This window comes from Oncorhynchus keta, chromosome 13 (genome assembly GCF_023373465.1).
Source record: "Oncorhynchus keta strain PuntledgeMale-10-30-2019 chromosome 13, Oket_V2, whole genome shotgun sequence".
NCBI lineage: Eukaryota > Metazoa > Chordata > Actinopteri > Salmoniformes > Salmonidae > Oncorhynchus > Oncorhynchus keta.
Window position 1 is genome coordinate 20,820,283 of NC_068433.1, and position 27,230 is coordinate 20,847,512.

Consider the following 27,230-nt stretch of genomic DNA (forward strand, 5'->3'; position numbering starts at 1 on the left):
TTTAATCCGAAATCATTTCCAGTTGAAAAAAAGGATAGTCTGCATATTGCATTTGTTTTTTTAATCCCCACCATAAGTGGTTAATTTTTAAGCAATCCAATCTGATGTAAAGTCTGGGCATGGCTGCGGCAGATTTTTCCAACCCCCCGCCCCACACACACACACACACACGCTTTCAAGCTCCCTCCCCGACTCTCTCTCTCTCTCGCTCTCTCACACACACGTATAATTTTATACTACGGTGGGGGCCTTTAAGAATATTTCATAGATTTGTGTCGTGTTCTGCAGTTCAGAAAGGGAGCGTTGTTTCGTGTGATCTTGAGGCACAGTTACCAGGCAAGTCTGCCTTCGTGTCTGATTTTTTTTGGGGGGCAAACAAGTAACAATTTATACAAGCAGTCATACACCCCCTTTCTTGTAACAATGTGAATGTTTTTTGAGGAGGGAGGGGTGCGCGGAGAGAGGGAGAGACAGGCAGAGAGAGAGAGAGAGAGAGAAAGGAGGAGGGGTGGTGGGAGGGGGGCGTTCTGCAATAATATAGTCAGCCATTTTTTATGTAAGGGGATTTTTCTTATTGGGGGGGTTGTTAAAAAATAAATATAAGGGCGGCCATCTTTGTTTCCTTGCGTTGTAGTGTAAAATATTCCAAAACGCCCCCCACTTTTTTTCTGGAGTCGATTTGAATATTAAATAAATATCATAATTCCGGAGGATTTCTGATTTCGAGTACGGAGCCGATGACAGGAATATAATGTCCTCTCCTCTCCGGTCCTGTGAGGAATACAAGGGCATGTTGGTTAATTCCAAAGGAGGAGATTTTGATGAAGAAGAGGACGACGGAGATCTAGACGAGAACGCAAGCGACATAAACTCGCCGGCGGCGCCTCGAGAAACTGCAACACTAGCCGCGCCAGGTAGGCTATAGTAGGCTACAGGAGACAGACACTGGCGAAAGACTCGGGAGCGCGCACACAAAATAGAAACACATCCAAATTGTGAAAAAAGTAAGACAGGACACATTGTGCCGCTCATCTCAATAGTTATCTTTTGCTACAATATAATTAGTTGCGCCCCATTTGCTCCAGAGGATAGCGCAGCTTTGAAATAGAAAGAGTTGAGGATTCCAACTTCTGAACCAACTTGAGAATGCTCTTTTCGTTTTATCCCATATACATTGACTACAATTAACAAAGTTGATCCTCGACTTTCTTTTCATCCGTAGAATGGTGCACATTCATCAATATATATCATATCTCAATATGAATAGGTCGACGTGAAGGGTAAAGCTCACGACATCACTGTTAGAAAACATGGACACCCCAGCAATACGCTTTCTGATAGTGATCTTTAGAATAGTGATGTGTAAGGCGTAAGCGTTAAAACCGGATGATGGAGTGAGTGCTGGTATGACAGCGTGTAAATAAACTTGACCCTACCCCCTGACTGTCTCCACACTGACAGGGACGGTTCATGATAGGACACTGACACTCTAATCAAGTTATGAATAGAACCGTTATGTGTCGACTACAGGGCCTTTGTTTTCCCTCTCTTTTCGTTGTCATAGCAGGCTAACACATATTTAACAAGTAGGCATGTAATAAACATAATAAATATTGCCACATGAAAGAAAGGACTTGCCTACAACAATGTAATGTGATTTTTTTTTTTCTCCAAATAAGTTTATTTTTGAGGGACTATGATCAGGCCTACCTGGTTCCTGAAAACCTAGTAACATTGCTTGCATTATTTTACAGTTCATTCGAATTAGCCTAATTAAATAGAATGCATGTGCATGTAGCCTATTCAATAGTAGCATTCGATAGGCTATTGCATATCATGATTTTGGGATATTCAACAAGGGCCCATTTAGAATCACTGAATTGCTCGTCTCGAGACAGACAAGCGCGCGAATCAATTAGTGCGCTTCCCGCCATTGCCAACCCCAGCGCTCTTGTGGTCAGGACTCATGTTTTGGAGTTAACGGGAAGTAGCCTGGGGTAGGGAGTTGTTTCAGCCACAGACTCCCCATTATTTTGACTAGATACTCAAGTGGCCGCTCTAACAATAAAAATACATGTAAATAAAATGGAAGGCAGTCGGGAGGAGGCAAGAGCAGGTGGGACCATTTTAGCCAATGAGAGGGCAGATACGCCTGCGAACAACAGGCACAACTCCGATATAAAGTGTTTTTTTTTCTCAAAGTTCCCGGTATGTCACATGTGCTACTTATATCAGTACACTAGTAGTAACCTAAGCATTACGAACCTTCTATTCGATCAAATAAGCCACAAGTAACAAATAAGCCTTTACATATTTGTTTTAACCAAATTCGACACTCTCATTGATCTCCATACAAAACTCCTCGCTTTGGTGAGCGAAAAAACCGCAAAACCGCCACCTGCTGGAGAAGACAGATTTTGGGCCTAGTTATCCCTCTCGCTTCGCCTCTTCCTCTCCGGTTCAGTTCATCAGATATAGACAGACTGGCTTGCGGCCTTAGAATCACCGAGCCCCGCGTGCGTGCTGCTGCCGCCTCTGGCTGCACTCTGCAGCAGACTTTGTTTGGGCGCGCGCTGCGGGTTGTAAACACTACTGTAGGCGCCCAACAAAGACAAACAATAAAAAAGAATAAAAACGAACAAATTTATACGATGTACATGGTGGCGGTAAGGGATAGTTCTTGGTGATTTGTTCCCCCTTTCTCCACCCTCCTGACAATACATAGGCTTATCTTTCTCTCACTCTCAAAAAGGCTACCGTCTCTTTGCCCAGTGAAAAACTTGAATAAAGGGTTGAAAGACTCATTTGGAAGTCTCTTGAAAACTCACTAACACATCCTCAAAACGTTCGGTGGTGTTGTCTTCGAAATAAAGCTATGACATGTTTGATTGGTTTCTATTTCCCCATTTGTTTATTGCAGGACAAATACAGTATAATGCTATGGTTATACATTTCTTATATGACAGCCTCAGTTTTAAAATACCACCATGAATACTATTATTGTGTGCTATACAACACTCATTGACATATAATGTCAATGTAGCCAGTTATGGCTTTGCTTTTCATTGAACTAATACCAAGCAGCTGTCAAATACACTTATCTGTCAAACACACTGACTGGAACTAATTGAACATTTGTCAGAATTCAGTCAAGGTAGAAAGTCATGTTAAGACACTAGTCCCTCCCATTTGACACATGTGGTGTCAATGCACACATCACAGCGGGATGGTGCGATGCTTCTCTTGTGCTTAATTGTGTTCAGAAGAGATTAGATTGACGATTCAAAGCCTTCAAAGAGGATTATAGTCAATATGATTTAGTCACAACTCGCTCGCTCTCTTTCTTTTCATCCACATCTCCTCTCTTCAACCTGCCGTAGAGGAAGAAGGGGGGGCATTGGACAGGGACTGTCTAGGGAAGAAGAAACGAGGGCCCAAGAAGAAGAAGGAGACAAAGAAGAAGGAGAAAGAGAAAGAAGGAAAACTCTCCAAAGCTAAAAAACGGAAAAAGATTGTAAGCTTCTCGGACATGACCATATCACTCCATCTATAACCATACTTTCTGATCACACTTCATTCTATTTTCATTGCCCCCCCCTTTATGTTCTCTCTCTCTTTCTTTCTCTCTTTCCCTGTCTCCCCTCTTCTCCTATCCCCTCTCAGGACAGTGATGTAGAGAGGGACTCGGAGCGAGAGAGAGACTATGGAGAGAACTCTGACAGTGCAGCCAGCATCTTCGCTTGTGAGAAAAAGAAGAAGAAGAAACACAAGGAGAAGAAGGAGAGAAAAAAACAAAAGATGAAAAAAGACAATGGGGACAGCACGCAAGAGGAGACAATAAAGGTAAGGACATAACAAAAAAAGTGTTGTCATTGTTTTGCTTCTACTTGGCCTCACTCTGATGGCTCAAGTCTAGCGCTCTGATTGGTTGTTTCTTTCCACCAGCCAATAGAACAGAAGACGTCGGCCCAGCTGGCTAAAGACTGGGGTCTGGAGGATGTGGATCATACCTTCACTGAAGATGACTACCGCACACTCACCAACTACAAAGCCTTTAGCCAGTCTATGAGGTACTGTGGAGATGTCACGCAGCTGACTCTATTTAACTTGAAATCAGACAGGGCAGGTGGCAGAATGTTTAGCCTAGAAACATGTAGCTTATTGCGCCTTGTTCTCAGTCAAAGGGGACAAGTTACTGAGTTATTGATTGAGGTTAGATTCCTAACGTAATCATTTAGCTTCCCTTCTCCCCCTACTCCTCTTCTTCCTCATCTTCCTCTTCGCACCTCGCAGGCCCATGATCGCCAAGAAGAACCCTAAGATCCCGATGTCCAAGATGATGACCATCCTGGGGGTCAAGTGGAGGGAGTTCAGTTCCAACAACCCCTTCAAGGGCTCAGGTGCTGCGGCCGTGGCTGCTGCAGCCGCGGCCGCCGCCATTGCCGTCGCCGAGCAGGTCTCCGCATCAACCGCTTCCCCATCCCCGGAGCCCCCACCGCCCCGGAAGCAGCCCCAAACCCCCCGGCTGGCCCCCCAGCCGCCGCCCCCGCTCCGCAAGGCCAAGACCAAAGAGGGCAAAGGTAAGAAAAAGAGGAGGGGGGAGGAGTCTATTGTCATAGTATGTGTACAGTAGCAGGGTTTGAATTGGAATGGGTTTGGTCCTAACCAATTGCCCCGGTCCTCTCACTGTTTTTCAGGCCCTGGATATAAGAAGAGTCGCAGTAAGAGTCCTCGTGTTCTGGCTGAGAGGAAGAAGGCGGTGGCAGCGGCTGCAGCAGCAGCAGTAGCGGCGGCAGCAGCGAAGGCCAAGAAGATGGCTCCCATACGCATAAAACTAGGGCCTCTAGGCAACAAGAGGAAGAAGAGCAGCTCTGTGAGTTTCACTATGCTATGTAATGTATCCATATACATGTATAGATGTGCTGTGTGGGCTACTGTCTGTGGGAGCATGCAGGTGTGTGAGAGTCGACAGATTTGACTGTGCTTCTCTATCTCGCTCTCTCCCTCCCTCCCTTCCTCTCAGAGTGGGGATGATGTTGAGGAGGAAGATTCGGAGCAGGAGGACTCCAGTGTCCACAGCTCCTCGGTCCGCTCCGACAGCTCGCCCCGCGTCAAGAAGAACAAAAGAGGACGGCCCGCCAAGAAGAAGAAGAAAAGTAAACTAATCTTTTCTAATCTGGTGTCTCCCAATCACTCCCTCTATCTCTTTCCCTCTCTTCTCTATCTCTCTCTCTGTCTCTTGTCATCTCTCCCGGGTCTGTCTCTCTCTGCCTCATCTCTAGAACCTAAAAGGGTTCTTTGTCTGTCCCTATAGGAGAACCCTTTGAATAACCCTTTTTGGTTCCAGGTAGAACCCTTTTGAGTTCTACCTGGAACCAAAAAGGGTTCTCCTATGGGGACAGCCGAAGAACACTTTTGGAACCGTTTTTTCTAAGAGTGTACCTTGCCCGCTTATCTTTCTCTCCATCTTTCTCTCTCTCTATGGTCTCTCTTTCTCCACAACATCTCTCCCTCTATCTCCCTCACATTGTTATACTCCCTAATTTTCTCCCCCACCCCTCTCTCTGTCAGTGCTGGGTGAGGGTGATGTGGAGGTGGATGGTTATGAGACAGACCACCAGGACTACTGTGAGGTCTGCCAGCAGGGAGGGGAGATTATTCTGTGTGACACCTGTCCCAGAGCCTACCACCTGGTCTGTCTGGAGCCTGAGCTGGAGAAGGCCCCCGAGGGCAAGTGGAGCTGCCCCCATTGTGTGAGTTACTGTAATGCTCAAAATTGGTTGTAATCATCACATCTGCGGTTGATTTATATTATTGTATGGAATAATATATTACCATTTCACACCATATACACACTATTCCTTTAAGTGCTCCTCCACCTATTCATTCTCCATGGTCTCATTCTCCTCTCATGTCCCGCTCCTCTCCTCTTCTCCTCTCCTGCAGGAGAAAGAGGGGATCCAGTGGGAAGCGAAGGATGAGGACTTTGAGGAGTTTGAGGAGGAGAGTGAGGACATGGTGGTACCAGAAGTACCTGGGGTTGGACTGCTGGTAGGACTGGATGAAGAGGAGGATGAGCACATGGAGTTCTGCAGGGTCTGTAAGGATGGGGGGGAACTATTATGCTGCGACACCTGTCCCTCCTCCTACCACATCCACTGTCTCAACCCGCCCCTGCCTGAGATCCCCAACGGAGAGTGGCTGTGTCCGCGCTGCACTGTAAGTTATGTTTGTTTGTTTCTACTTTGTGTGGAGCGCTTTGATTCTATTCTTCATTTTCGTCTTCTTCCCCCAGTGTCCTGCCATCAAAGGCAGGGTACAGAGGATCCTCCACTGGCGATGGGGCGAGCCCCCCGATCCTGTACCCGTGCCCCCTGCCCACGATTCTCCCCCTGATGCTCCCCCGCCACCCCCCATGAAGGGCAGGGCCGAGAGAGAGTTCTTTGTCAAGCTGGCCGGACAGTCCTACTGGCACTGTACCTGGATCACTGAACTACAGGTGTGTGTGTGTGTGTGTGTGTGTGTGTGTGTGTGTGTGAGAGAGAGAGAGAGAGAGAGAGAGAGAGAGAGAGAGAGAGAGAGAGAGAGAGAGAGAGAGAGAGAGAGAGAGAGAGAGAGAGAGAGAGAGAGAGAGAGAGGGAGAGGGAGAGAGTGAAACAGTTGGAGAAGAGGCTGATGAGATAATATGAACAGCTGAAACGCTTGGCATGCAAGTGTGTCTACCACCTGTATTTATTGCCTTCCTTGTTTTCATTGAACACATTCTCTCTATTCCTCTCCTCTTTTTCATCCCTCCATCCGTCTAGCTGGAGATCTTCCACTCGGTAATGTTCCGTAACTACCAGAGGAAGACAGATATGGACGAGCCTCCCAGTCTGGACTATGGGTCGGGGGGAGAGGAGGAGAGTGTTAAGAGTGAGAAGAGGAGGCTGAAAGACCCCGACTATGCTGCCCTGGATGACAAGTTCTATAAATACGGCATCAAGCCTGAATGGATGATGGTACACCGCATCATCAACCACAGGTACGTGTGTGTGAGGGGGGGCGGTGTGTGTGTGTGTGTACGTGCGTTTGCTAGTTTATGGATTGGTATTTCTGCAGTTGAGGCCGTAATGTGTGCGTTTTTCCCAGTGTGGACAAGAAGGGGATTTACCACTACCTGGTCAAGTGGAGAGACCTGACCTACGACCAGTGCACATGGGAGAGAGACAATCTGGAAATGCCAGAGTTTGTCATCCACAAGGCCAACTACTGGGCACACAGGTACTAGACTACTGTACTGGCCAACTGGCATCCATGTTGGCACCAAACACTAAAACATTCAAACTGTCTCAAACCAAGTTTGCCCAACTCTGTAGGCTATTGTATATGGCTCAAGGACACTGGATTTGATAGGTTGATTGATTGATTCAGGGATGAGGTGATGAAGGAGGCCCCAGACATGCCGAGGAGGATGAGGAGCATGAGGATGGAGGAGAGCGAAGACCCACACAGATCACCTGTCAACGACGTGAGTTCTGATGAGCTCACTCACTCTGTAACAGCCACATCTATTGGTCGTCATTCTGGTCGCCAATCAACGAACACTTCCAAGTCAAAACTCTACTATCCTTCTTTACTTGTATGCCAATTATGTTGGTCTCATTTTTTCCCCCTTAAATCAATATCCAGCCTACTCATTCCTTGTATTTATCTTCCAGCCTACGATAAAGTACGAGGAGCAGCCAGACTTTGTGACAGCGACGGGGGGCACTCTGCACCTCTACCAGCTGGAGGGGCTCAACTGGCTGCGTTTCAGCTGGGCACAGGGCACTGACACCATCCTGGCAGACGAGATGGGGCTGGGCAAGACTATCCAGACCATCGTCTTCCTCTACTCACTCTTTAAAGAGGTAGGACACCACTGTCAGGTGGCTCTGTGTACTATGTACACCTGTATTTGGTATTGCCAGTGCTTCTAGTCCCTTCTAGTTCTTGTTAGGGATTCTAGTCCTGTGTGGCTCAGTTTGTAGAGCATGGCACTTGCAATGCCTGTTTTGTGGGTTCGATTCCCATGGGGGGACCAGTACAAAGAAGGTATGAAAATATTTGCACTCACTACTGTAAGTCACTCTGCATAAGAATGACTAAAATGTAAATTGCAATGCAAATTCCTTAACATATTCAGCTCTATTCTATGCATTATCAATGGGTCTTTCTGCATCACAGTCACCATTGGAAATATGGTCCATCTCTTCTCTTTCCTTCCCCCCACAAAGGGCCACACCCGTGGCCCGTTCCTGGTGAGTGCCCCCCTCTCCACCATCATTAACTGGGAGAGAGAGTTTGAGATGTGGGCCCCGGACTTCTACGTGGTGACCTACACAGGGGACAAGGACAGCAGAGCAATCATCAGAGAGAACGAGCTGACCTTTGACGACACGGCCATTAGGGGAGGGAAGAAAGCCTTCAAACTGAGGGTGAGGAAGGAGGGGACGGAGGGAGGGAGGAGAGGAACGACAAGAGTGATAGAAAAGAGATGAGAGATTGCTGCAATCCTGTGTATCCTTTTATTACGACCTCAACTAATCTCAGCATCTCCTTCCCCCTCCTCCTTCCACTTCTCTCCCAATACTATCTCCCCCCACATACCCCTCTCGATCTCCCTCCCTCTCTTTCTCTCTTCTCCAGAGAGAAGCCCCAATAAAGTTCCATGTCCTGTTGACCTCCTATGAGCTGGTGACGATAGACCAGACCTCCCTGAAGTCTATAGACTGGGCCTGTCTAGTGGTGGACGAAGCCCATCGCCTCAAGAACAATCAGAGCAAGGTTGGCTCCCTCTGTTTGTGTGTGTGAGTGTGAGTGTGTGTGTGTGTATGTGTGTGCACTGTATAGAACCTTACTGAATTTCCTCTTCAAAGGCAATAAAAGTCCAATCAATCAATGAATTATTGCCTGCGATTTCTCTTCTCTCCCTGGTCAGTTCTTCAGACGTCTGAATGACTATAAGATTGACCACAAGCTGCTGCTGACTGGTACTCCTCTCCAGAACAACCTGGAGGAGCTGTTCCACCTGCTCAACTTCCTCACTCCCAACCGCTTCAAGTAGGGCCAGCCTCACGCGCACACATTCACACATAAAACCACGTACACATAACACGTATAGACTGATACACACTTGGACGTGCTGTATGTATAGACGTGCACACTCCAGGAAACTGGCTAACAGACATAACCAGTCACACATCTCTACCTCTACTTACATGTTTTCAACCAAAATGGCCCCTTTCTCTCTCGCTCTCCCTGCCTCCCTCCCCTCTCGCCACCCTCTCTCTGTAGTAACCTGGAGGGGTTCCTGGAGGAGTTTGCCGACATCTCCAAGGAGGACCAGATCCAGAAGCTACATGACCTGCTGGGCCCACACATGTTGAGGAGGCTGAAGGCTGACGTCTTCAAGAACATGCCGGCCAAGACAGAGCTCATCGTACGAGTGGAACTCAGCCCCATGCAGAAGTAAGGGTTGTAGGGAGGGAGGGAGGTTAGGGAGGGAGGGAAGGGAAGGGGTAAGGAAGGATGAGAGGACAGGAAAATAGAGAAGTAGTGATGCATGGAGGGAGGGAGGGCAGGAATAGAGAGAGGTAGTGATGAAAGAAAGGTCATGAAAGAGTGAGGGAAGAACGGAAAGAAGAGGGGAGGGAAGGTGAATAGTGTGGTAGATGGAGAGATGGAAAAAAACAGAGAGAGGGAGTATTTGACTAGTTAATCATAAAAACAATCACACTCTAACTGTGCCAGTCTCAATTGATGTATTTTTAACAGGAAATACTACAAGTTGATTCTGACGAGGAACTTTGAGGCTCTGAACTCGAAAGGAGGAGGTAACCAGGTGTCTCTACTCAACATCATGATGGACCTGAAGAAGTGTGCCAACCACCCCTACCTCTTCCCTGTTGCCTCCATGGTAACTATCGTCATAATTATTTATAGTCATTTATGTTACAGGAATACTGTATCAACATTTTCCACTGTAAGACTGTAATTCACCTCTGAATTGCAGTACAGTGACACCTTCTGGTAGATTTGAGTATTATAGCTACAAATATATAGAGCCTATTACAGTCCAGGGGGGAAATCTAGCAATATGCATGAATGTAAATATGTCCAAACATAGATGTTTATGAAATATAAAAAGTTTATATTCTTTAAGTTATTTATCAGATGACCTTGTCCGGTGATTTAAAATAAGCAAGTTCAGTAAAGAAGCTATATCTGTGTATATGTCATCACATGGACACGGTGTGTTTTCTTTACCGTGGTATTAGGAAGCCCGTAAGACTGCAAGCGGAGCGTACGAGGGCACGGACCTCACAAAGGCTTCTGGGAAACTGACTCTTCTGCAAAAGATGATGAGAAAACTGAAGGACCAAGGTCACCGCGTGCTCGTCTTCTCACAGGTTGGTACGCACGCACGCACACACACACACACACACACACACACACACACACACACACACACACACACACACACACACACACACACACACACACACACACACACACACACACACACACACACACACACACACACACACACACACACACACACACACACACACACACACACGGGCACTGTTAGCACTTCCGTAAACCATTTCGCTGTTCTCTCTCTCTCCTCCCTGTCTCTCCTCCCTCTCTGGTAGATGACTAAGATGTTGGACCTGTTGGAGGACTTCCTGGACTTTGAGGGTTATAAGTACGAGAGGATCGACGGAGGAGTCACAGGGGCTCTGAGACAGGAGGCCATAGACCGGTTCAATGGTGAGGGAGACACTCATAGTCTAAGGGCTCTATAAACAAAAGCCACGCCTACAGATGAAAGGGGCCTTTTTAGTTTTTTTGTGAGATTTGGGTGTGTGTAATACAAGTCCACCCTCCCTCTATCTCTCTCAGCTCCTGGTGCGCCTCAGTTCTGTTTCCTGCTGTCCACCAGGGCAGGGGGTTTGGGTATTAACCTGGCTACAGCTGATACCGTCTTCATCTTCGACTCAGACTGGAACCCCCACAATGACATCCAGGTAGAATGTCTGCCATTCACTGCCATTCTATAGCCCACAATGCACTCAGATCTGTCATTAATCTACATTTTCATCAATGGAAACAAGTCTTGACAGCATTCTTGTATCAAATCAAGCCATGTTTATTTGTCATATGCACAGGATACACATGTACTTGCAGGTTCCCTCTCGACAATGCGACAACAATAAGAAATAATACAAATATTTTGAAAAGCTTGTATGTTTTTTTACTCCATATTTTGTTTTTCCGTTTTCTTTTTCCGTCTTATCTCTTCTCTACCCCTCTCTGTCTCACCCCCCTCTACTTCTTTCAATCTCCCCTGTCCCACCCTGCTGTCTCACTCCTCCCTCCCCCTCTACCCTCCCTCCCCCACAGGCGTTCAGTCGCGCCCACCGCATAGGGCAGGCCAACAAGGTGATGATATACCGCTTCGTGACCCGTGCCAGTGTGGAGGAGCGCATCACCCAGGTGGCCAAGAGGAAGATGATGTTGACCCACCTCGTGGTACGGCCCGGCCTGGGCTCCAAGGCTGGATCCATGTCCAAACAGGAGCTGGACGACATCCTCAAGTTTGGCACCGAGGAGCTGTTCAAGGACGAGATTGAATGTGAGTTGTTGTCAAGCATTTTGTGGCACCTGTTGATGTGGGATGGAGGGAGGATATGAGAAAGGGGGAAGGATAGCAATAGCAGGAGGAGGATGGAGGGAGGATAGGAGAAAGGGGGAAGGATAGCAATAGCAGGAGGAGGATGGAGGGAGGATAGGAGAAAGGGAGAAGGATAGCAATAGCAGGAGGAGGATGGAGGGAGGATAGGAGAAAGGGAGAAGGATAGCAATAGCAGGAGGAGGATGGAGGGAGGATAGGAGAAAGGGGGAAGGATAGCAATAGCAGGAGGAGGATGGAGGGAGGATAGGAGAAAGGGAGAAGGATAGCAATAGCAGGAGGAGGATGGAGGGAGGATAGGAGAAAGGGAGAAGGATAGCAATAGCAGGAGGAGGATGGAGGGAGGATAGGAGAAAGGGGGAAGGATAGCAATAGCAGGAGGAGGATGGAGGGAGGATAGGAGAAAGGGGGAAGGATAGCAATAGCAGGAGGAGGATGGAGGGATATCAAATGCGAGGATAGGAGGCCGAGAGCTTAATATGAGAGGTTCTTTAGGTACTTAATATGAGGGGTGCTTTAGGGACTTAATATGAGGGGTGCTTTAGGGACTTAATATGAGGGGTTCTATAGGGACTTAATATGAGGGGTTCTGTAGGGACTTAATATGAGGGGTTCTTTAGGGACTTAATATGAGGGGTTCTTTAAGGACTTAATATGAGAGGTTCTTTAGGGACTTAATATGAGGGGTTCTTTAGGGACTTAATATGAGAGGTTCTTTAGGTACTTAATATGAGAGGTTATTTGGGTACTTAATAGAGAAGGATGGAGGTACTTAATAGGAGAGGTTCTTTAGGTACTTAATATGAGAGATTCTTTAGGTACTTAATATGAGAGGTTCTTTAGCAGGATAATATGAGAGGTTCTTTAGGTACTTAATATGAGAGGAGGATTTAGGGACTTAATATGAGAGGTTCTTTAGGTACTTAATATGAGAGGAGGATGGAGGGACTTAATATGAGGGGTTCTTTAGGGACTTAATATGAGAGGTTCTTTAGGGACTTAATATGAGAGGTTCTTTAGGGACTTAATATGAGAGGTTCTTTAGGTACTTAATATGAGAGGTTCTTTAGGTACTTAATATGAGAGGTTCTTTAGGTACTTAATATGAGAGGTTCTTTAGGTACTTAATATGAGAGGTTCTTTAGGTACTTAATATGAGAGGTTCTTTAGGTACTTAATATGAGAGGTTCTTTATATGAAGGTTCTTTAGGGACTTAATATGAGAGGTTCTTTAGGGACTTAATATGAGAGGTTCTTTAGGTACTTAATATGAGAGGTTCTTTAGGTACTTACTATGAGAGGTTCTTTAGGTACTTAATATGAGGGGTTCTTTATATGAGGGGTTCTTTAGGGACTTAATATGAGGGGTGCTTTAGGGACTTAATATGAGAGGTTCTTTAGGGACTTAATATGAGGGGTTCTTTAGAGACTTAATATGAGGGGTACTTTAGGGACTTAATATGAGGGGTTCTTTAGGGACTTAATATGAGGGGTTCTTTAGGGACTTAATATGAGGGGTTCTTTGGGGACTTAATTTGAGGGGTTCTTTAGTGACTTAATTTGAGGGGTTCTTTAGGGACTTAATATGAGGGGTTCTTTAGGGACTTAATATGAGGGCGTCTTTAGTGACTTAATATGAGAGGTTCTTTAGGTACTTAATATGAGGGGTTCTTTAGGGACTTAATATGAGGGGTTCTTTGGGGACTTAATATGAGGGTTCTTTAGGGACTTAATATGAGGGGTTCTTTGGGGACTTAATTTGAGGGGTTCTTTAGTGACTTAATTTGAGGGGTTCTTTAGGGACTTAATATGAGGGTTCTTTAGGGACTTAATTTGAGGGGGTCTTTAGTGACTTAATATGAGGGGTTCTTTAGGGACTTAATATGAGGGCGTCTTTAGTGACTTAATATGAGAGGTTCTTTAGGTACTTAATATGAGGGGTTCTTTAGGGACTTAATATGAGGGGTTCTTTGGGGACTTAATATGAGGGGTCTTTAGGGACTTAATATGAGGGGGTCTTTAGTGACTACACTTTCTTTTTTGGGGTTGTTACATACATCTGTATATGGAATGATTTTAGTCACATATTCATCCTTGTTTCATCACCGTTTCCTATTCCCCCAAAGTCCTCTCACCACCACGTATGTCCACTCTCTCTCCCCTACGGTGTCCAGCGGGAGACAACAGGGACGATGAGGGCAGTGTGATCCACTACGACAGCTCGGCCATAGAGAGGTTGCTGGACCGGAGCCAGGATGCTACGGATGACACGGACATGCAGAATATGAACGAATACCTGAGCTCCTTCAAAGTGGCCCGATACATGGTCCGAGAGGAGGATAAGGTGAGAGAGGCAGGGAGGGAGGGATGGAGAGAGCGGGATAGAGAGAGAGAAGTGATAACATTGCTGTTTCAGATTACAACTTTTTGTACGCTTGCATCTATACAGAAATATTATGTGTCACGTTGGTGTATTTTTGTTCCTCTTATGCTAATCTAAGCCGTTAACTCTTTCCATTGAACTATAGGAGAGTTTGTCAGTAGATTATATCACATTGGTTATGTGTAAACTGTTCTTCCATGTGCTTGCATGTGTGTGTCCAGATTGAGGAGGTGGAGCGTGAGATCATTAAGCAGGAGGAGTGTGTGGACCCAGAATACTGGGAGAAGCTGCTGAGACATCACTATGAGCAACAACAGGAGGACCTGGCTAGTAAACTGGGCAAGGGCAAGAGGAACCGCAAGCCTGTCAACTACAACGACGCAGCACAGGAGGACCAAGGTAGGTAGTTGGGAACCGTCAGTCGTGGTTGTCACGGAGATGGGTGTTGGTGCATCACTATGGCAACCTGGGGCATTCTGAATAACTTTTTTGTTGTTGATAGACTTTGTGTCAGGTCCGTGTATTGGCTCATTCATGGTTGATAAAAGGATGTTGTGCTCTTTGTTAGATTTAGATATTTTCACACACTGTCTTTGTGCAATACGTTAGGTAATGCTAAAGTAATGCTGAAGCTTTGTTAAAGTATTGCTAGTAGTAGCTGCATGGGGATACTGGGCCTAGCCTGTTGACGGTACACCATGTGCTGTTTCAGACTGGCATACTGGTATTTCAGATAACCAGTCCGAGTACTCTGTGGGCTCCGAGGAGGAGGATGAAGACTTCGACGAGAGACCAGAAGGTAGGCCAAAGTACACAAGGCACAACACATTTGGAATGAAGCCTTCTCTGTTGAATGTGTTGTGATAGATCATTTTATTCTCACATTTAGTGTTTAGATTTTGAAGTAGAGACTAGATTGATATTATGTCTGCTTTACTAGTACCCGTGCTTGACTTTGGCAGCAGCCCAGCGGAGCTGACTACTGGCACCTCAAATGACCTACTGCTTGAGCTCCCGTTCTTCTTATAGAATATTAGCTCCAAAGTATTGTGGAGCTACTGCTCCTAAATTCTGTATAAACAGTACCGGCATCCAAACCTATTTCAGTCCAAGTCAACTGGTACCGTAAGTACTACGCTGGTTACCAGCCACTGCTGACTTCTCCTCCTCCTCTCTCTCTCACTCTCACTCTCATTCTCTCTCTCTCTCTCTCTCTCTCTCTCTCTCTCTCTCTCTCTCTCTCTCTCTCTCTCTCTCTCTCTCTCTCTCTCTCTCTCTCTCTCTCTCACTCTCATTCTCATTCTCATCATTCTCTCTCATTCTCTCTCTCTCTCTCTCTCTCTCTCTCTCTCTCTCTCTCTCTCTCTCTCTCTCTCTCTCTCTCTCTCTCTCTCTCTCTCTCTCTCGCTCTACCTGAATTCTCTCTCTCGCTCCAGGTTCTCGCAGACAGTCCCGCCGCCAGATGAGGAACGAGAGAGACAAGCCGTTGCCCCCCCTGTTGGCCAGAGTGGCCGGCAACCTGGAGGTTAGACAAAATAACCTTCTGTTCTGCTGTGTATGGGTTATGACGTCTGTGAAGTACCTTTCACCTGGGCACCACTCTCTCGCCGTCCCCCCTCTCATGGCTTATGAACTGCATATGAATGCAACGTGTATGGGTTGTGAATGTGTTATAACGTCCTTATGTCCCCTCTAACCCTCTAGGTGTTGGGCTTCAACACGCGCCAGCGGAAGGCCTTCCTAAACGCGGTGATGCGTTGGGGCATGCCCGCCCAGGACGCCTTCTCCTGCCAGTGGCTGGTCAGAGACCTGAGGGGCAAGAGCGAGAAGGAGTTCAAGTGAGTGGAGAGGAACTGTGATTGTTTGCGTCACCGGCTACAGTATGAGCTTACACTGAGATCTTCACACTACATTGTAGCTGCTGGTCCCTCTTTGTTTGCTGTTTTTCTAAACCTTTTCCTCTCTCCCCCCCCCTCCCCCCTTTCTGCTCTCCTACTGCCTCTCTCTGCCTGGTTCCTCTCTCTCCCTCACTTCTCTCTCCTCTTTCTCTTTCAGGGCGTATGTGTCTCTGTTCATGCGTCACCTGTGTGAGCCCGTGGCCGACGGCGCCGAGACGTTCGCCGACGGCGTGCCGAGGGAGGGCCTGTGCCGTCAGCCCGTGCTGACCCGCATCGGGGTCATGTCCCTGGTCAAGAAGAAGGTCAGGAGGCAAAGTCTATCCTAGCAACCACAATGCTAAACTAACAGGCTAGCTATTTACATTTCAACCAATAGCAACTGTTGTTGTTTTTTAAGCACAGCTGTCACCCATTCAGACCTGTCAGACCAGAATCGAACAAAGGAAATCATATGAGTAAATAGAGCTATTTTACAGTCATTTGACCTCTTTCCTCTCCACTAAGATTTTCCCAGGCTGTGACTTCCTCGTGACATAAAGATACATCAATGAAAAGCCACAGAAATTAGAGCCCATTTTTCCCAGGGAAAGAGACTGTTGGCTAGAGGAGAATTAGAACAGACTAGTACAGAAAATAACAGTATAGGACAGAACAGAACAGCACAGAACAGCACAGTACAGTACAGAATAGAATACTTTATTGCCAGTCAACAATGATTGACAGCTGCTTGGTCCTGTCTCTGAACCCTCCCCTCCTTTCGCCTCAGATCCAGGAGTTTGAGCACATCAACGGGCGGTGGAGTCTCCCAGAGCTGAAGCCAGAGATGAAGCCTGAGGCTCTGAGGCCAGAGGTCAGTGTGTCTTCCTCCTCCAGAGCCTCCTCCCCTGGAGGGACCATGAAGACTGCTACGCCCACCCCTGACCCCAGCTGTACCTCAGACAACACCCCCTGCACCTCCAAACCAGGTGGGTGAACAAAGTACACACACACACATGCATACACATGCACACACACAAACACGTAGGCAAGCGTGCAGCTCAAACATATCCAGCAGGGGGCACTCCAAATCTGACCGTGATAACTGTGTGTGTGTGTGTGTGTACATGTGTGTGTGTAATATGTGTGTGTGTGAGCGAGGGATGACCCTCTGCCTGTGTGTTGTGTTCAGCTACCCCTGCTCCCTCAGAGAAACTAGAGAAGAACGGGAAAGACGGAGAGAAGGAGGAGGGAGAGAAGGAGGAGGGTAAGGCCCCGTCTGAGCCAGAGAAAGATGGAGAGAAAGAGACGGAAGGGGGTAAAGCGTTAGCGGGCAACAGGAGTGCAGATGCTGAAGTGGTGAGAGATTGAATGCTGTTAATTACACAGTTCACAGTCTTAATGAATCTTACATACAGTTGGTTATACCAACGACTGTCACTGAACACTATGCTTTGTCTTGTCCCCAGCCTCCAATCCCTACGAAAGAAGCTCCGCAAGACTTATCCCCTAGTACAACAACAGACAGGGAAGAGAGTGGTACAAAAGAGGAGGGGAAAGAAACAAAAACGACGGACACCCCTCCGGCCCCAGTGGAGGAGAAGAAAGGAGAAGAGGAGAGTACGGAGGGCGCACCGGGAGGAACAACTAAACAAGGGTCGGCGGTCAAAGATGAGAAACCAGGTAGTGTAACGCTCTTACCAGGCGAGAAGATTGAGGAGGAGGAGAAGGGGAGAGAGAAGGAGAACGACAAGGGGAGCGAGGAAGCCCCTGTCGCCACAGAAGCATCAGACAACAAGGAGAAGATGGACAGACAGCTACCCTCTGACGTGATGAAAGGTGAGTGACCTCACCTGTCTGTACATTCGTCCATCCGTCTGTACCTGTCTGCTAGTTAGTCAGTTCGTTAGTTAGTGACTCACTGACTAGTCACTGGTAGATAGATATAGGTACACTCTTAGGTATATTTCAATGGCATCCACTGATCTAAAGGAACTCGCTTGTGTTCTTCTTGGTCACAGAGGAAGTAAAAGGTGAAAAGGATGCTGGGAAAGAAGTGGCGAAGGAGGAGGTTGCCAAAGACACCTTGCCGAAACCCCCCATCATCCCACCCGAGCGACGGCGCTTCATGTTCAACATCGCTGACGGGGGCTTCACGGGTAAATGACCCCTATCAAATGAACCCTGTCATATCTGATACTGTGTGTTAGAGCTGTGGCAGAACTCACTCTATATCAAGGGTTGTTTCAACATTCATTCAATGTTATGTTGATATTCACCCACACTGAGCTCCACACACAGGGATTTAGTATCATGGGTTGCTTTAGCATGAGGGTTTTAACATTGACACAACGTTGTGTTGACTTTTTCCTATAGAGGTCCAGAACACCCTCAGTCAGTATCACAGGTTGTTATAACATTAATAGAATATTATATTGACTTTACCCTGCAGAGATGCACACACTGTGACAGAACACACGTTGTTCATTTAACAGTAAAACAACAAAATGTTGACGTTATAACATTGACATTATGCTGACATTGTCCCCCTGCGGAGCTGCACACGCTGTGGCAGAACGCACAGGTTGTTTTAACATGGTTATAACCTTGACACAACGTTATGCTAACGTTTCACCCTGCAGAGCTTCATACGCTGTGGCAGAACGAGGAGCGGGCGGCCATCTCTTCTGGGAAGATGAATGAGATCTGGCACCGGCGGCACGACTTCTGGCTGCTGGCGGGAATCGTTCTGTATCCTTGACGGCGGTTGCCAAGGAGACCGTCTTGTCGTGTTTATTTATTGATCTTGCTGCGGCAGGGGCTTCTTGTTAGAAGTCAACAAGTCCATCCACTGATGCCTTTGTGTAAGCAGAGAAGTATTAGATTGTGTCTGCAGAGATCTACACACGGACTAGAGATTGGAAGTCCATTCTGTTTGTTCTATTTCTGTGACTTTCACTAGAATTCCCAATCCTGAATCTAACCCTAGCCCTCCTAACACAAGAAACACAATAAAGATCTGAAAGAATTCGATGGGAATAAGCTTGATGATGATAGCCCCATTCATAGGCTTAGTAGAAGTTGTTCTAAAAGACTTATCACTACTGACAAGCTAGATGTTTGTTTGGGATTTGCCAATGATGTATTGAGCTTGTATGACCCTTGACCTTTCTGTATCAGTCATGGGTACGCGAGGTGGCAGGACATCCAGAACGACCCCCAGTTCGCCATTGTCAACGAGCCCTTCAAGTCGCAGGCCAACAAGGGCAACTTCCTGGAGATGAAGAACAAGTTCCTGGCCCGCCGCTTCAAGGTATGACACCACATGGCGTGACATAAAATGACATAACCTGACATGACATAGCATGACATGACATTGCATAGCAGTGTAACATGGCATAGGGTACATAGCGTTGAATAACTAAAAGGCCAGGAAACTCTCTGGGCCCTACACATCACATCACATGACATACTATAACATAACCATCACTTAACTATGACACCACACAACCATGACACAGACAAGATGAACACAATTCAGGACATACAGTGAGCTCCAAAAGTATTGGGACAGTGACATTTTGTTTTTTGTTGTTTTCGCTCTGTACTCCAGGACTTTGGATTTGAAATGACACAATGACTACGAGGTTCATGTGCAGACTGTCAGCTTACATTTGAGGGTATTTTCATCCATATCGGGTGAACCGTTTTGAAATTATAACACTTTTTGTACATAGTCCCGCCATTTTAGTGGACCAAAAGTATTGGGACAAAATCAGTTATATGTGTATTAATGTAGTAAAAAGTGAAGTATTTGGTCCCACATTCATAGCATAGCCAAAAGAAATGCTAACCTTGTCATTGTAATGGTGAGTCTTTAGCATGTATGATATTTGTGCGTCTATATCTTTCACTCATCATTCTTCACGATTCATTCAGGATGATCCATAGTCATGGTTCCACATTCCACATTAATGTAGAAGTGTTTAGAAACATTCTATTCTTATTTACAATAAAAGTGACTCCAAAATGACACAATACCGTACCATCCATTTCTATTGGGCTCAAAATGATCTGAAACTCAACCAAAACAAACAGCAAATGCATCAAACAAATGTGTAGAGTCACACGCTTGATGTAGTCATTGCCTGCTATGAATACGGGACCAAATCACTTTTACTACTTCAATACACATATAAGTGGGGCGGTAGGTAGCCTAGTGATTGGAGTGTTGGGCCAGTAACCAAAAGGTCGCTAGATCGAATCCCCGAGCTGACAAGGTAAATATCTGTCATTCTGCCCCAGAATAAGGCAATTAACCCACTGTTCCGAGGCCATCATTGTAGTTAAATAAAAAAAATAAGTGAGTTTGGTCCCATAATATGGGGCGACTATGTACAAAAAGTGTTAGAATTTCAAAACAGTTCACCCGATATGGATGAAAATACCCTCAAATTATAGATGATTGTCTGCACATTAACCTTATAGTCATTTTATCCTTCAAAGTGCTGAAGTAAAGAGCCAGAGAAATGTGTCACAGTCCCAATACTTTTGGAGCTCACTGTATTTCAGTACAGTTCAATATCTACCACATCTGTTTGAAAGATGTAAGTCTGAGACCCTATGAATGACAGATATTGAATTGACAGACAGATACCAGGGTGGTATTGCTGACCGGTGCGTTTGTGAAATTACTCTCATCCTGTTTTTGATGGCCTCACATGTTTCATGCCCTGACCTCAACATCCGCATTCTCACTTTCACACAATGATTGGTGGCTAAAATAACACTGTAAATATGAATATTTTGTATAGAATTTCTCCCCACATCATTTGTCTTTCTCTGACTCATTCGTCTCTCCTCCTCCTCATGCCATCCTCACATTCGGTTTATCTCTCCCCTTTCTTCCAATGTTTCTCGAACATCTTCCTCATTGCGATTCAGATAAATGAAACTCAATAAAACTTTCTTCCCATGAAATGCAGTACACACTGTACATGTTGGCCAGTGAACACACATGTCAAGAAGCAGACAAGTTTTAGGACAATCCTTGATGAAAGAACTGACTCACCCCCCCTCTCCCCTCCCCCCAGTTATTAGAACAGGCCCTGGTGATCGAGGAGCAGCTGAGGAGGGCAGCCTACCTGAATATGACCCAGGACCCGGTCCACCCCGCCATGGCCCTGAACGCCCGCTTCGCCGAGGTGGAGTGTTTGGCTGAGTCCCACCAGCACCTCAGCAAGGAGTCCCTGGCCGGGAACAAACCTGCCAATGCAGTGCTGCACAAGGGTGAAGGACACACCCACACACACACACACACACACACAAAATCTCCCTCCCCTTTCTGTGTGTGTGTGTGGTGTGCGTCTGTACGCATTTATATCAGAAATAAAGATAAAGAAACAATCTCCCAGACTACATCTTTCCAACGTTCTTTGACCTGAATCTGTCAGCAGACCAGGCCTCACAGAGCTGCTGCTGCTGCCAGAAGCTAACATTTCACAATATCAACTTCAGGATAGAGTTACAATCTCAGTTACCAGACTTCTTTGTTAGTTCAGAAAATGTCCTCATCCGATCTCTGACGAGTTGGTATGTTTGTATTGTTCATTTGAAAGGACAACGTACTGGCTTGACTTTTTCACTATTCTACAACGGTCCTGAAAGATAGAGATATGTTCAAACAAAATGTCGGTTTCGTGACATTAAACGAAAATGAGCGTTCAATATTGTAGTGCTTCAGTGGGGGCAGGCTTTAGTGGGAGACTGATAGAGTACGTAGTTGATGGTTAATACTAACACACCAATAGCTGCTTGGAATGGTTAACAGTAATTTACTGATCCAATAGCTGCTTGGAATGGTTAACAGTAATTTACTGATCCAATAGCTGCTTGGAATGGTTAACAGTAATTTACTGATCCAATAGCTGCTTGGAATGGTTAACAGTAATGTACTGATCTAATAGCTGCTTGGAATGGTTAACAGTAATTTACTGATCTAATAGCTGCTTGGAATGGTTAACAGTAATTTACTGATCTAATAGCTGCTTGGAATGGTTAACAGTAATTTACTGATCTAATAGCTGCTTGGAATGGTTAACAGTAATTTACTGATCTAATAGCTGCTTGGAATGGTTAACAGTAATTTACTGATCTAATAGCTGCTTGGAATGGTTAACAGTAATTTACTGATCTAATAGCTGCTTGGAATGGTTAACAGTAATTTACTGATCTAATAGCTGCTTGGAATGGTTAACAGTAATTTACTGATCTAATAGCTGCTTGGAATGGGTAACAGTAATTTACTGATCTAATAGCTAACAGTAATCTACTGATCTAATAGCTGCTTGGAATGGGTAACAGTAATTTACTGATCTAATAGCTGCTTGGAATGGTTAACAGTAATTTACTGATCTAATAGCTGCTTGGAATGGTTAACAGTAATTTACTGATCTAATAGCTGCTTGGAATGGTTAACAGTAATTTTTAATTTACTGATCTAATAGCTGATTGGAATGGTTAACAGTAATCTACTGATCTAATAGCTGCTTGGAATGGTTAACAGTAATTAAATTTAGCTGCTTGAATGGTTCTAATAGCTGCTTGGAATGGTTAACAGTAATTTAATGATCTAATAGCTGCTTGGAATGGTTAACAGTAATTTACTGATCTAATAGCTGCTTGGAATGGTTAACAGTAATTTACTGATCTAATAGCTGCTTGGAATGGTTAACAGTAATTTAATGATCTAATAGCTGCTTGGAATGGTTAACAGTAATTTAATGATCTAATAGCTGCTTGGGATGGTTAACAGTAATTTACTGATCTAATAGCTGCTTGGAATGGCTAATGGAATGAATTGACCGTTGAGTTGTTGTAATTTCAGTGCTGAACCAGTTGGAGGAGCTGCTTAGTGACATGAAGGCTGACGTGACGCGGCTCCCTGCCACACTGTCCCGAGTCCCGCCCATCGCCGCACGCCTGCAGATGTCAGAGAGGAGCATCCTCAGCAGACTAGCCAGCAAGGGTACCGACACACACACTCCCCCGGTAAGTAGACTGAGTACACACACACACAGGAGCACGCATACACACACAGTAACGCAAGCTCGCGCACACGCATACACACAAACTACCTGTGAACACACATAGACACATACAGTGCCTTGCGAAAGTATTCGGCCCCCTTGAACTTTGCGACCTTTTGCCACATTTCAGGCTTCAAACATAAAGATATAAAACTGTATTTTTTTTGAGTTTGCTGCACTGAAAGTAAAGGGGCTGAATAATTTTGCACGCCCAATTTTTCAGTTTTTGATTTGTTAAAAAAGTTTGAAATATCCAATAAATGTCGTTCCACTTCATGATTGTGTCCCACTTGTTGTTGATTCTTCACAAAAAAATACAGTTTTATATCTTTATGTTTGAAGCCTGAAATGTGGCAAAAGGTCGCAAAGTTCAAGGGGGCCGAATACTTTCGCAAGGCACTGTATATATACACACACACACACACACACACACTCAGGCTTCTGATTATTCTTTTTGATTTCGATCGATCATCAAATTGACAGTATGTCCTCGCTCCCTCTCCCTCCAGACCATCCCTCCAGGACCCTACGCCACTCCTCAGAACTTTGGTCCCGCCTTCACCCCCGTCCCCCCGGGAGTCTTACCCATGGGAGGGGCCAACTACAGCCAGATGCCCCCTGGATCTTTCGTATCAGGTCAGTGGCTACACTGTGCTGTAACACCCATTCACTGAAAAGGGCTGGTTCCATGTTCCTATCAGTTAGAAGTTTTTTTTTATGGGTTGCTACTCTGCAGCTGCTGCATTTCTTGCCGAAATCCTTCATTTATTATTTATTGTCTGATAAAGTCAACAAGTCACGATAAATCCTTCATCAGTGAAGCTTTGGAAAAAATGTGGTTTGTGTTTGTGTGTGTGTGTGTGTGTGTGTGTGTGTGTGTGTGTGTGTGTGTGTGTGTGTGTGTGTGTGTGTGTGTGTGTGTGTGTGTGTGTGTGTGTGTGTGTGTGTGTGTGTGTGTGTGTGTGTGTGTGTGTGTGTGCTCTTTCCAAGTAGGGTGTCTGTGCAGTCCAAGCAGAGAAGACAAATCCATTTAGCTTAAGCTGCAGTATCCCTGAGAGTATGTATTATACCAGTGTATTGCACTATATTTATGTTGATATAGACCTAATGAGGTAGGGTTTAGAATGCATTGGCTTCTGGCTCTGGCATCTTGGGACAGATGGGTCAAATCTGGGGAATGTAGCATCTTTATATGGTCATACATTTTGTAGTGAGATATTTGTGCCCATTGCTATATAGATCATTATGGTGAGGTTAATGCTTCTAGTCCTTTTTACACTGCGTTGTCCTTAGCCCCGGGCTAAGACTGGCCCTGGGCTAGCTTATCCTTTGTGTCACACAAGCATTTGTTAGCCCTGGGCTGAGCTTTTGCCATGGGCTAAGGATTCACACTTGTATTCCAAAGCCCTGGGATAACAGAGAAACACAACACGCGACCAACATTCTATCTCTGCAGCGCGACCAATTTTATAAGGATTAAGGCATTTATTAACATATTCATTTCCCTCTTGCTTCTAGCCTAGCGTTTTATTTCCAACAGTGACGGTTTGTATAAACCTTGCTGTCTGTCTTTCCGAACCTTCTGAAACATTTTTTCTCACTTGAAATGCGATCTTGCTCTGTATAGAGAATGCTGTGCAGGGAAGACACATCGACTTTTCTGATCCAGGCAAAATCATCCAACAATATTATTTTCATGGAAAGCTATATACAATTAAATGTCAATATTAAACCTATGAAAACAGACGGAAATGGAGCGTTTGCTGCCCTTCCAGCTGTAGAGGTTGTGGCTTCAGAGGCTAGCTAAATGAAACTGGGCACAGATGTCAATTCAAACGTCTATTCCACGTTGGGTCAACGTCATTTCATGAAAATAACGTGGAAACAACGTTGATTCAACCCATGTGTGCCCAGTGGGAAGACGTTGGCCAGCCTGCCTAGCAACCGTTTTTGTCTCTGAACGGATGAAAGTATTCCCGTTTTTTTGTTGTTGTCCTCAGATGGAAAGATGTAATAGTATAAATGTACTTATCAAAATAGAGTGCAAGAACACATCACAAGCATATGCAAATGAAGAGAAAGTGCAGCTTTTGTGATTGGACAGTGACAATTCTATCCATTATTCCCCACCCCGTGTCACACGGGCTATTTTGGCACCGTGTTTCTGGTGCTCGCCCACTTTAGAACGTACATGTGTGAATACTCGATTAGCCCCGGGCTAAGATGTCTCTTAGCCCAGTGTTATATCGCAGTGTGAACGTGTCTAGGTAGTGTGTAGTAGCCACTGTTTTTTTTCTCAAATGACACGGTGGGATTACTCCCTGGTTTGTAACGTCCTTCTAAGCACTATTTATTGAAGAAAACTGAGTTGAGAAAGTCCTCACATCTGTCATGACTCAATAAACCCTGGCAATGCCGGAGACACTTAGATCAGTGAGATCCACTTTGTCTTTGTTTTCGTTGCTGTTAGTGGTGTCAGGTTCACTGCTAGTCACAATCTCTGATGTCAATATGTTTTGTCACTTTGGGACGGAACCCTCGGAACTGGAATGATGTCATTCTGTTTCTATGGTGAATCCTTCCACTTAAGTTGAACTTTCACTTAGTCATGCATTGATGTCAATATTGGGAGATTTGAAAATTCTACTTGGTGGAGGTTAGGATTTGCCCTTTTATCTTTTCAATTGTTGAAAACCCTACAAACGTTTTTCTATTAGCTATTCTGAACCAAGCTTGCAAGAATATGAAGGTGTCCAGTACGTTGGAACACCACAAACAATTTTGGAAGAATATTTGCAGTTGTTGATTTTTCCTCCTAAAGGTTTTTTCTACTCATTGGCATAATTAAAATATTCTAAACTCTCCACCTTTGGGGGAGGGGGGATCTCATTGTCTAGCTATTTCAGTCGTTTTTAAGTCCACTCCAACTGCCAACAATTTGTTTTCCCCTCCATTTAGTTTGGCTACAGCAGATGTTGACCAGATACGTCTGCTCTGGAGTGTGTAACAGAACTCTAACAGAGATGCAGAGATATTTGGTAAACCTGATACTCCCCACTGGTATTCCTCTGTATTGGCCTGGCTGATCCAGGGTGCTGTGGTCCAGTCCGTCTGTAGTGTGGACCTGCATTCCTACATCTTGATTTATGTATTTGCAGTGGGACCCATCAGTCTAAGACATAGCATTCTGGGAGATTTCTTTTTTCTTTTTCCGAAAATGTGCCGTTAGTTCATTTCGTACCGCGTCGCGGTGCCAAGATGTAATTCGGTCTCCAGGGACTTTGTACAAAGGTATTTTAAGAGGACACCAAACCACACAGAAGTTGCTTGTGTAAACTCCTTGTTGTGACTTGTGAACCAGAACTCTCTGAGGCTTGGCTGAACAGAACGCTGGGCTGAACGCTGGTGTTCAGAAATAGTCGCTAGATCACACATCGTCTGTCTGTTCTCTGTGGGTGTTGAGCCTGAGTGGACCGTGCTGAGATGAACGCTAAGCAGCTGAACACACAGACAGTCTGAACGAATGAATGCGCTCTCCTGGTAGAGCTATAAATATTTGGTATATGGGGGTGCGTTGGGTTTGTTGTCTTGATTAGGGTAGCTCTGGTTGGTGACCCCTTTTTTAGAGAAAAGGAAGAGAGGGAGAGAGAGGAAGAGGAGAGAGAAGAGCAGAGGGGGAGAGAGAGAGCAGGAAATGATAGGAGAGGGAGAAAGATGAGAGAGTGGGGAGAGAAGAGAGACAGAGAGGAGTGTGGAGGAGAGGAGCGGAGGGAGAGAGTGAGGAAAAATAGTGAATGGAAAAAGCTAACACTTCTATGACCTCATAATAACCTGATAATAACCTCACTTCAACAGTCTGGTCACCTCATCCCAGTCCTGAGTACGCAAAGCTGCTGCTGCGTCAAAATAAACAACTTCTGTCTGCCCTGCATCTTTTCTCACTGTGTAACTGTAGCTAACCTCGGTGAACTCCAAGCAAAATGTAATGGCATTTCAACACACCTGAATTGTGAGAACACAAACTTTCAACAACATTGACTGTCCCTCAAAATGGGTTGCCCTTTGGGAAGTGTAACAATGATGTTGTGGTTTTTGTTGTTTCCATGACACCTCGAGGAAGCTGACCCTCAGTAGTGGAGTTTTGAGGGCCAGACTGCCTGAACTGA

At 45.5% G+C, this 27,230-nt stretch overlaps 1 protein-coding gene and 1 long non-coding RNA gene across 13 annotated transcripts in view; both read left to right on the forward strand.

Moving 5' to 3' along the window:
• The first annotated feature begins 530 nt into the window (after positions 1-530).
• Positions 531-27,230, forward strand: part of LOC118392011 (chromodomain-helicase-DNA-binding protein 3) — a 33,829-nt gene continuing 7,129 nt past the window's right edge. For 2 of the 4 annotated variants that reach the window (XM_052459610.1, XM_052459608.1), the window contains exons 1-38: positions 531-914; positions 3,381-3,514; positions 3,664-3,843; positions 3,946-4,070; positions 4,294-4,580; positions 4,698-4,873; positions 5,024-5,156; positions 5,572-5,753; positions 5,947-6,219; positions 6,296-6,499; positions 6,807-7,024; positions 7,132-7,263; positions 7,414-7,510; positions 7,701-7,892; positions 8,259-8,459; positions 8,671-8,808; positions 8,963-9,084; positions 9,319-9,492; positions 9,799-9,940; positions 10,302-10,433; positions 10,680-10,797; positions 10,930-11,054; positions 11,431-11,662; positions 13,894-14,063; positions 14,324-14,501; positions 14,815-14,901; positions 15,539-15,627; positions 15,807-15,940; positions 16,158-16,302; positions 16,767-16,965; positions 17,169-17,335; positions 17,446-17,815; positions 17,998-18,135; positions 18,619-18,727; positions 19,157-19,289; positions 21,070-21,265; positions 22,863-23,026; positions 23,574-23,700. In XM_052459610.1, the coding sequence (XP_052315570.1) occupies positions 752-914; positions 3,381-3,514; positions 3,664-3,843; positions 3,946-4,070; positions 4,294-4,580; positions 4,698-4,873; positions 5,024-5,156; positions 5,572-5,753; positions 5,947-6,219; positions 6,296-6,499; positions 6,807-7,024; positions 7,132-7,263; positions 7,414-7,510; positions 7,701-7,892; positions 8,259-8,459; positions 8,671-8,808; positions 8,963-9,084; positions 9,319-9,492; positions 9,799-9,940; positions 10,302-10,433; positions 10,680-10,797; positions 10,930-11,054; positions 11,431-11,662; positions 13,894-14,063; positions 14,324-14,501; positions 14,815-14,901; positions 15,539-15,627; positions 15,807-15,940; positions 16,158-16,302; positions 16,767-16,965; positions 17,169-17,335; positions 17,446-17,815; positions 17,998-18,135; positions 18,619-18,727; positions 19,157-19,289; positions 21,070-21,265; positions 22,863-23,026; positions 23,574-23,700 (6,286 nt within the window). In that variant the 5' untranslated portion in view covers positions 531-751. The remainder of the gene's footprint in view (positions 915-3,380; positions 3,515-3,663; positions 3,844-3,945; positions 4,071-4,293; positions 4,581-4,697; positions 4,874-5,023; positions 5,157-5,571; positions 5,754-5,946; positions 6,220-6,295; positions 6,500-6,806; positions 7,025-7,131; positions 7,264-7,413; positions 7,511-7,700; positions 7,893-8,258; positions 8,460-8,670; positions 8,809-8,962; positions 9,085-9,318; positions 9,493-9,798; positions 9,941-10,301; positions 10,434-10,679; positions 10,798-10,929; positions 11,055-11,430; positions 11,663-13,893; positions 14,064-14,323; positions 14,502-14,814; positions 14,902-15,538; positions 15,628-15,806; positions 15,941-16,157; positions 16,303-16,766; positions 16,966-17,168; positions 17,336-17,445; positions 17,816-17,997; positions 18,136-18,618; positions 18,728-19,156; positions 19,290-21,069; positions 21,266-22,862; positions 23,027-23,573; positions 23,701-27,230) is intronic. The other 2 variants (XM_052459609.1, XM_052459611.1) reach the window with 2 other exon arrangements.
• LOC127906741 (uncharacterized) lies at positions 11,876-13,171 on the forward strand. 9 transcript variants are annotated; one of them, XR_008062733.1, is made up of 4 exons: positions 11,876-12,330; positions 12,381-12,455; positions 12,706-12,905; positions 12,971-13,171. It is a non-coding gene; the product is annotated as an uncharacterized LOC127906741 (long non-coding RNA). The 9 variants fall into 9 exon arrangements; XR_008062735.1 differs by having other exon boundaries at positions 12,316-12,455; positions 12,946-13,004; positions 13,096-13,134; XR_008062736.1 differs by having other exon boundaries at positions 12,319-12,464; positions 12,765-12,880; positions 12,921-13,004; positions 13,096-13,129.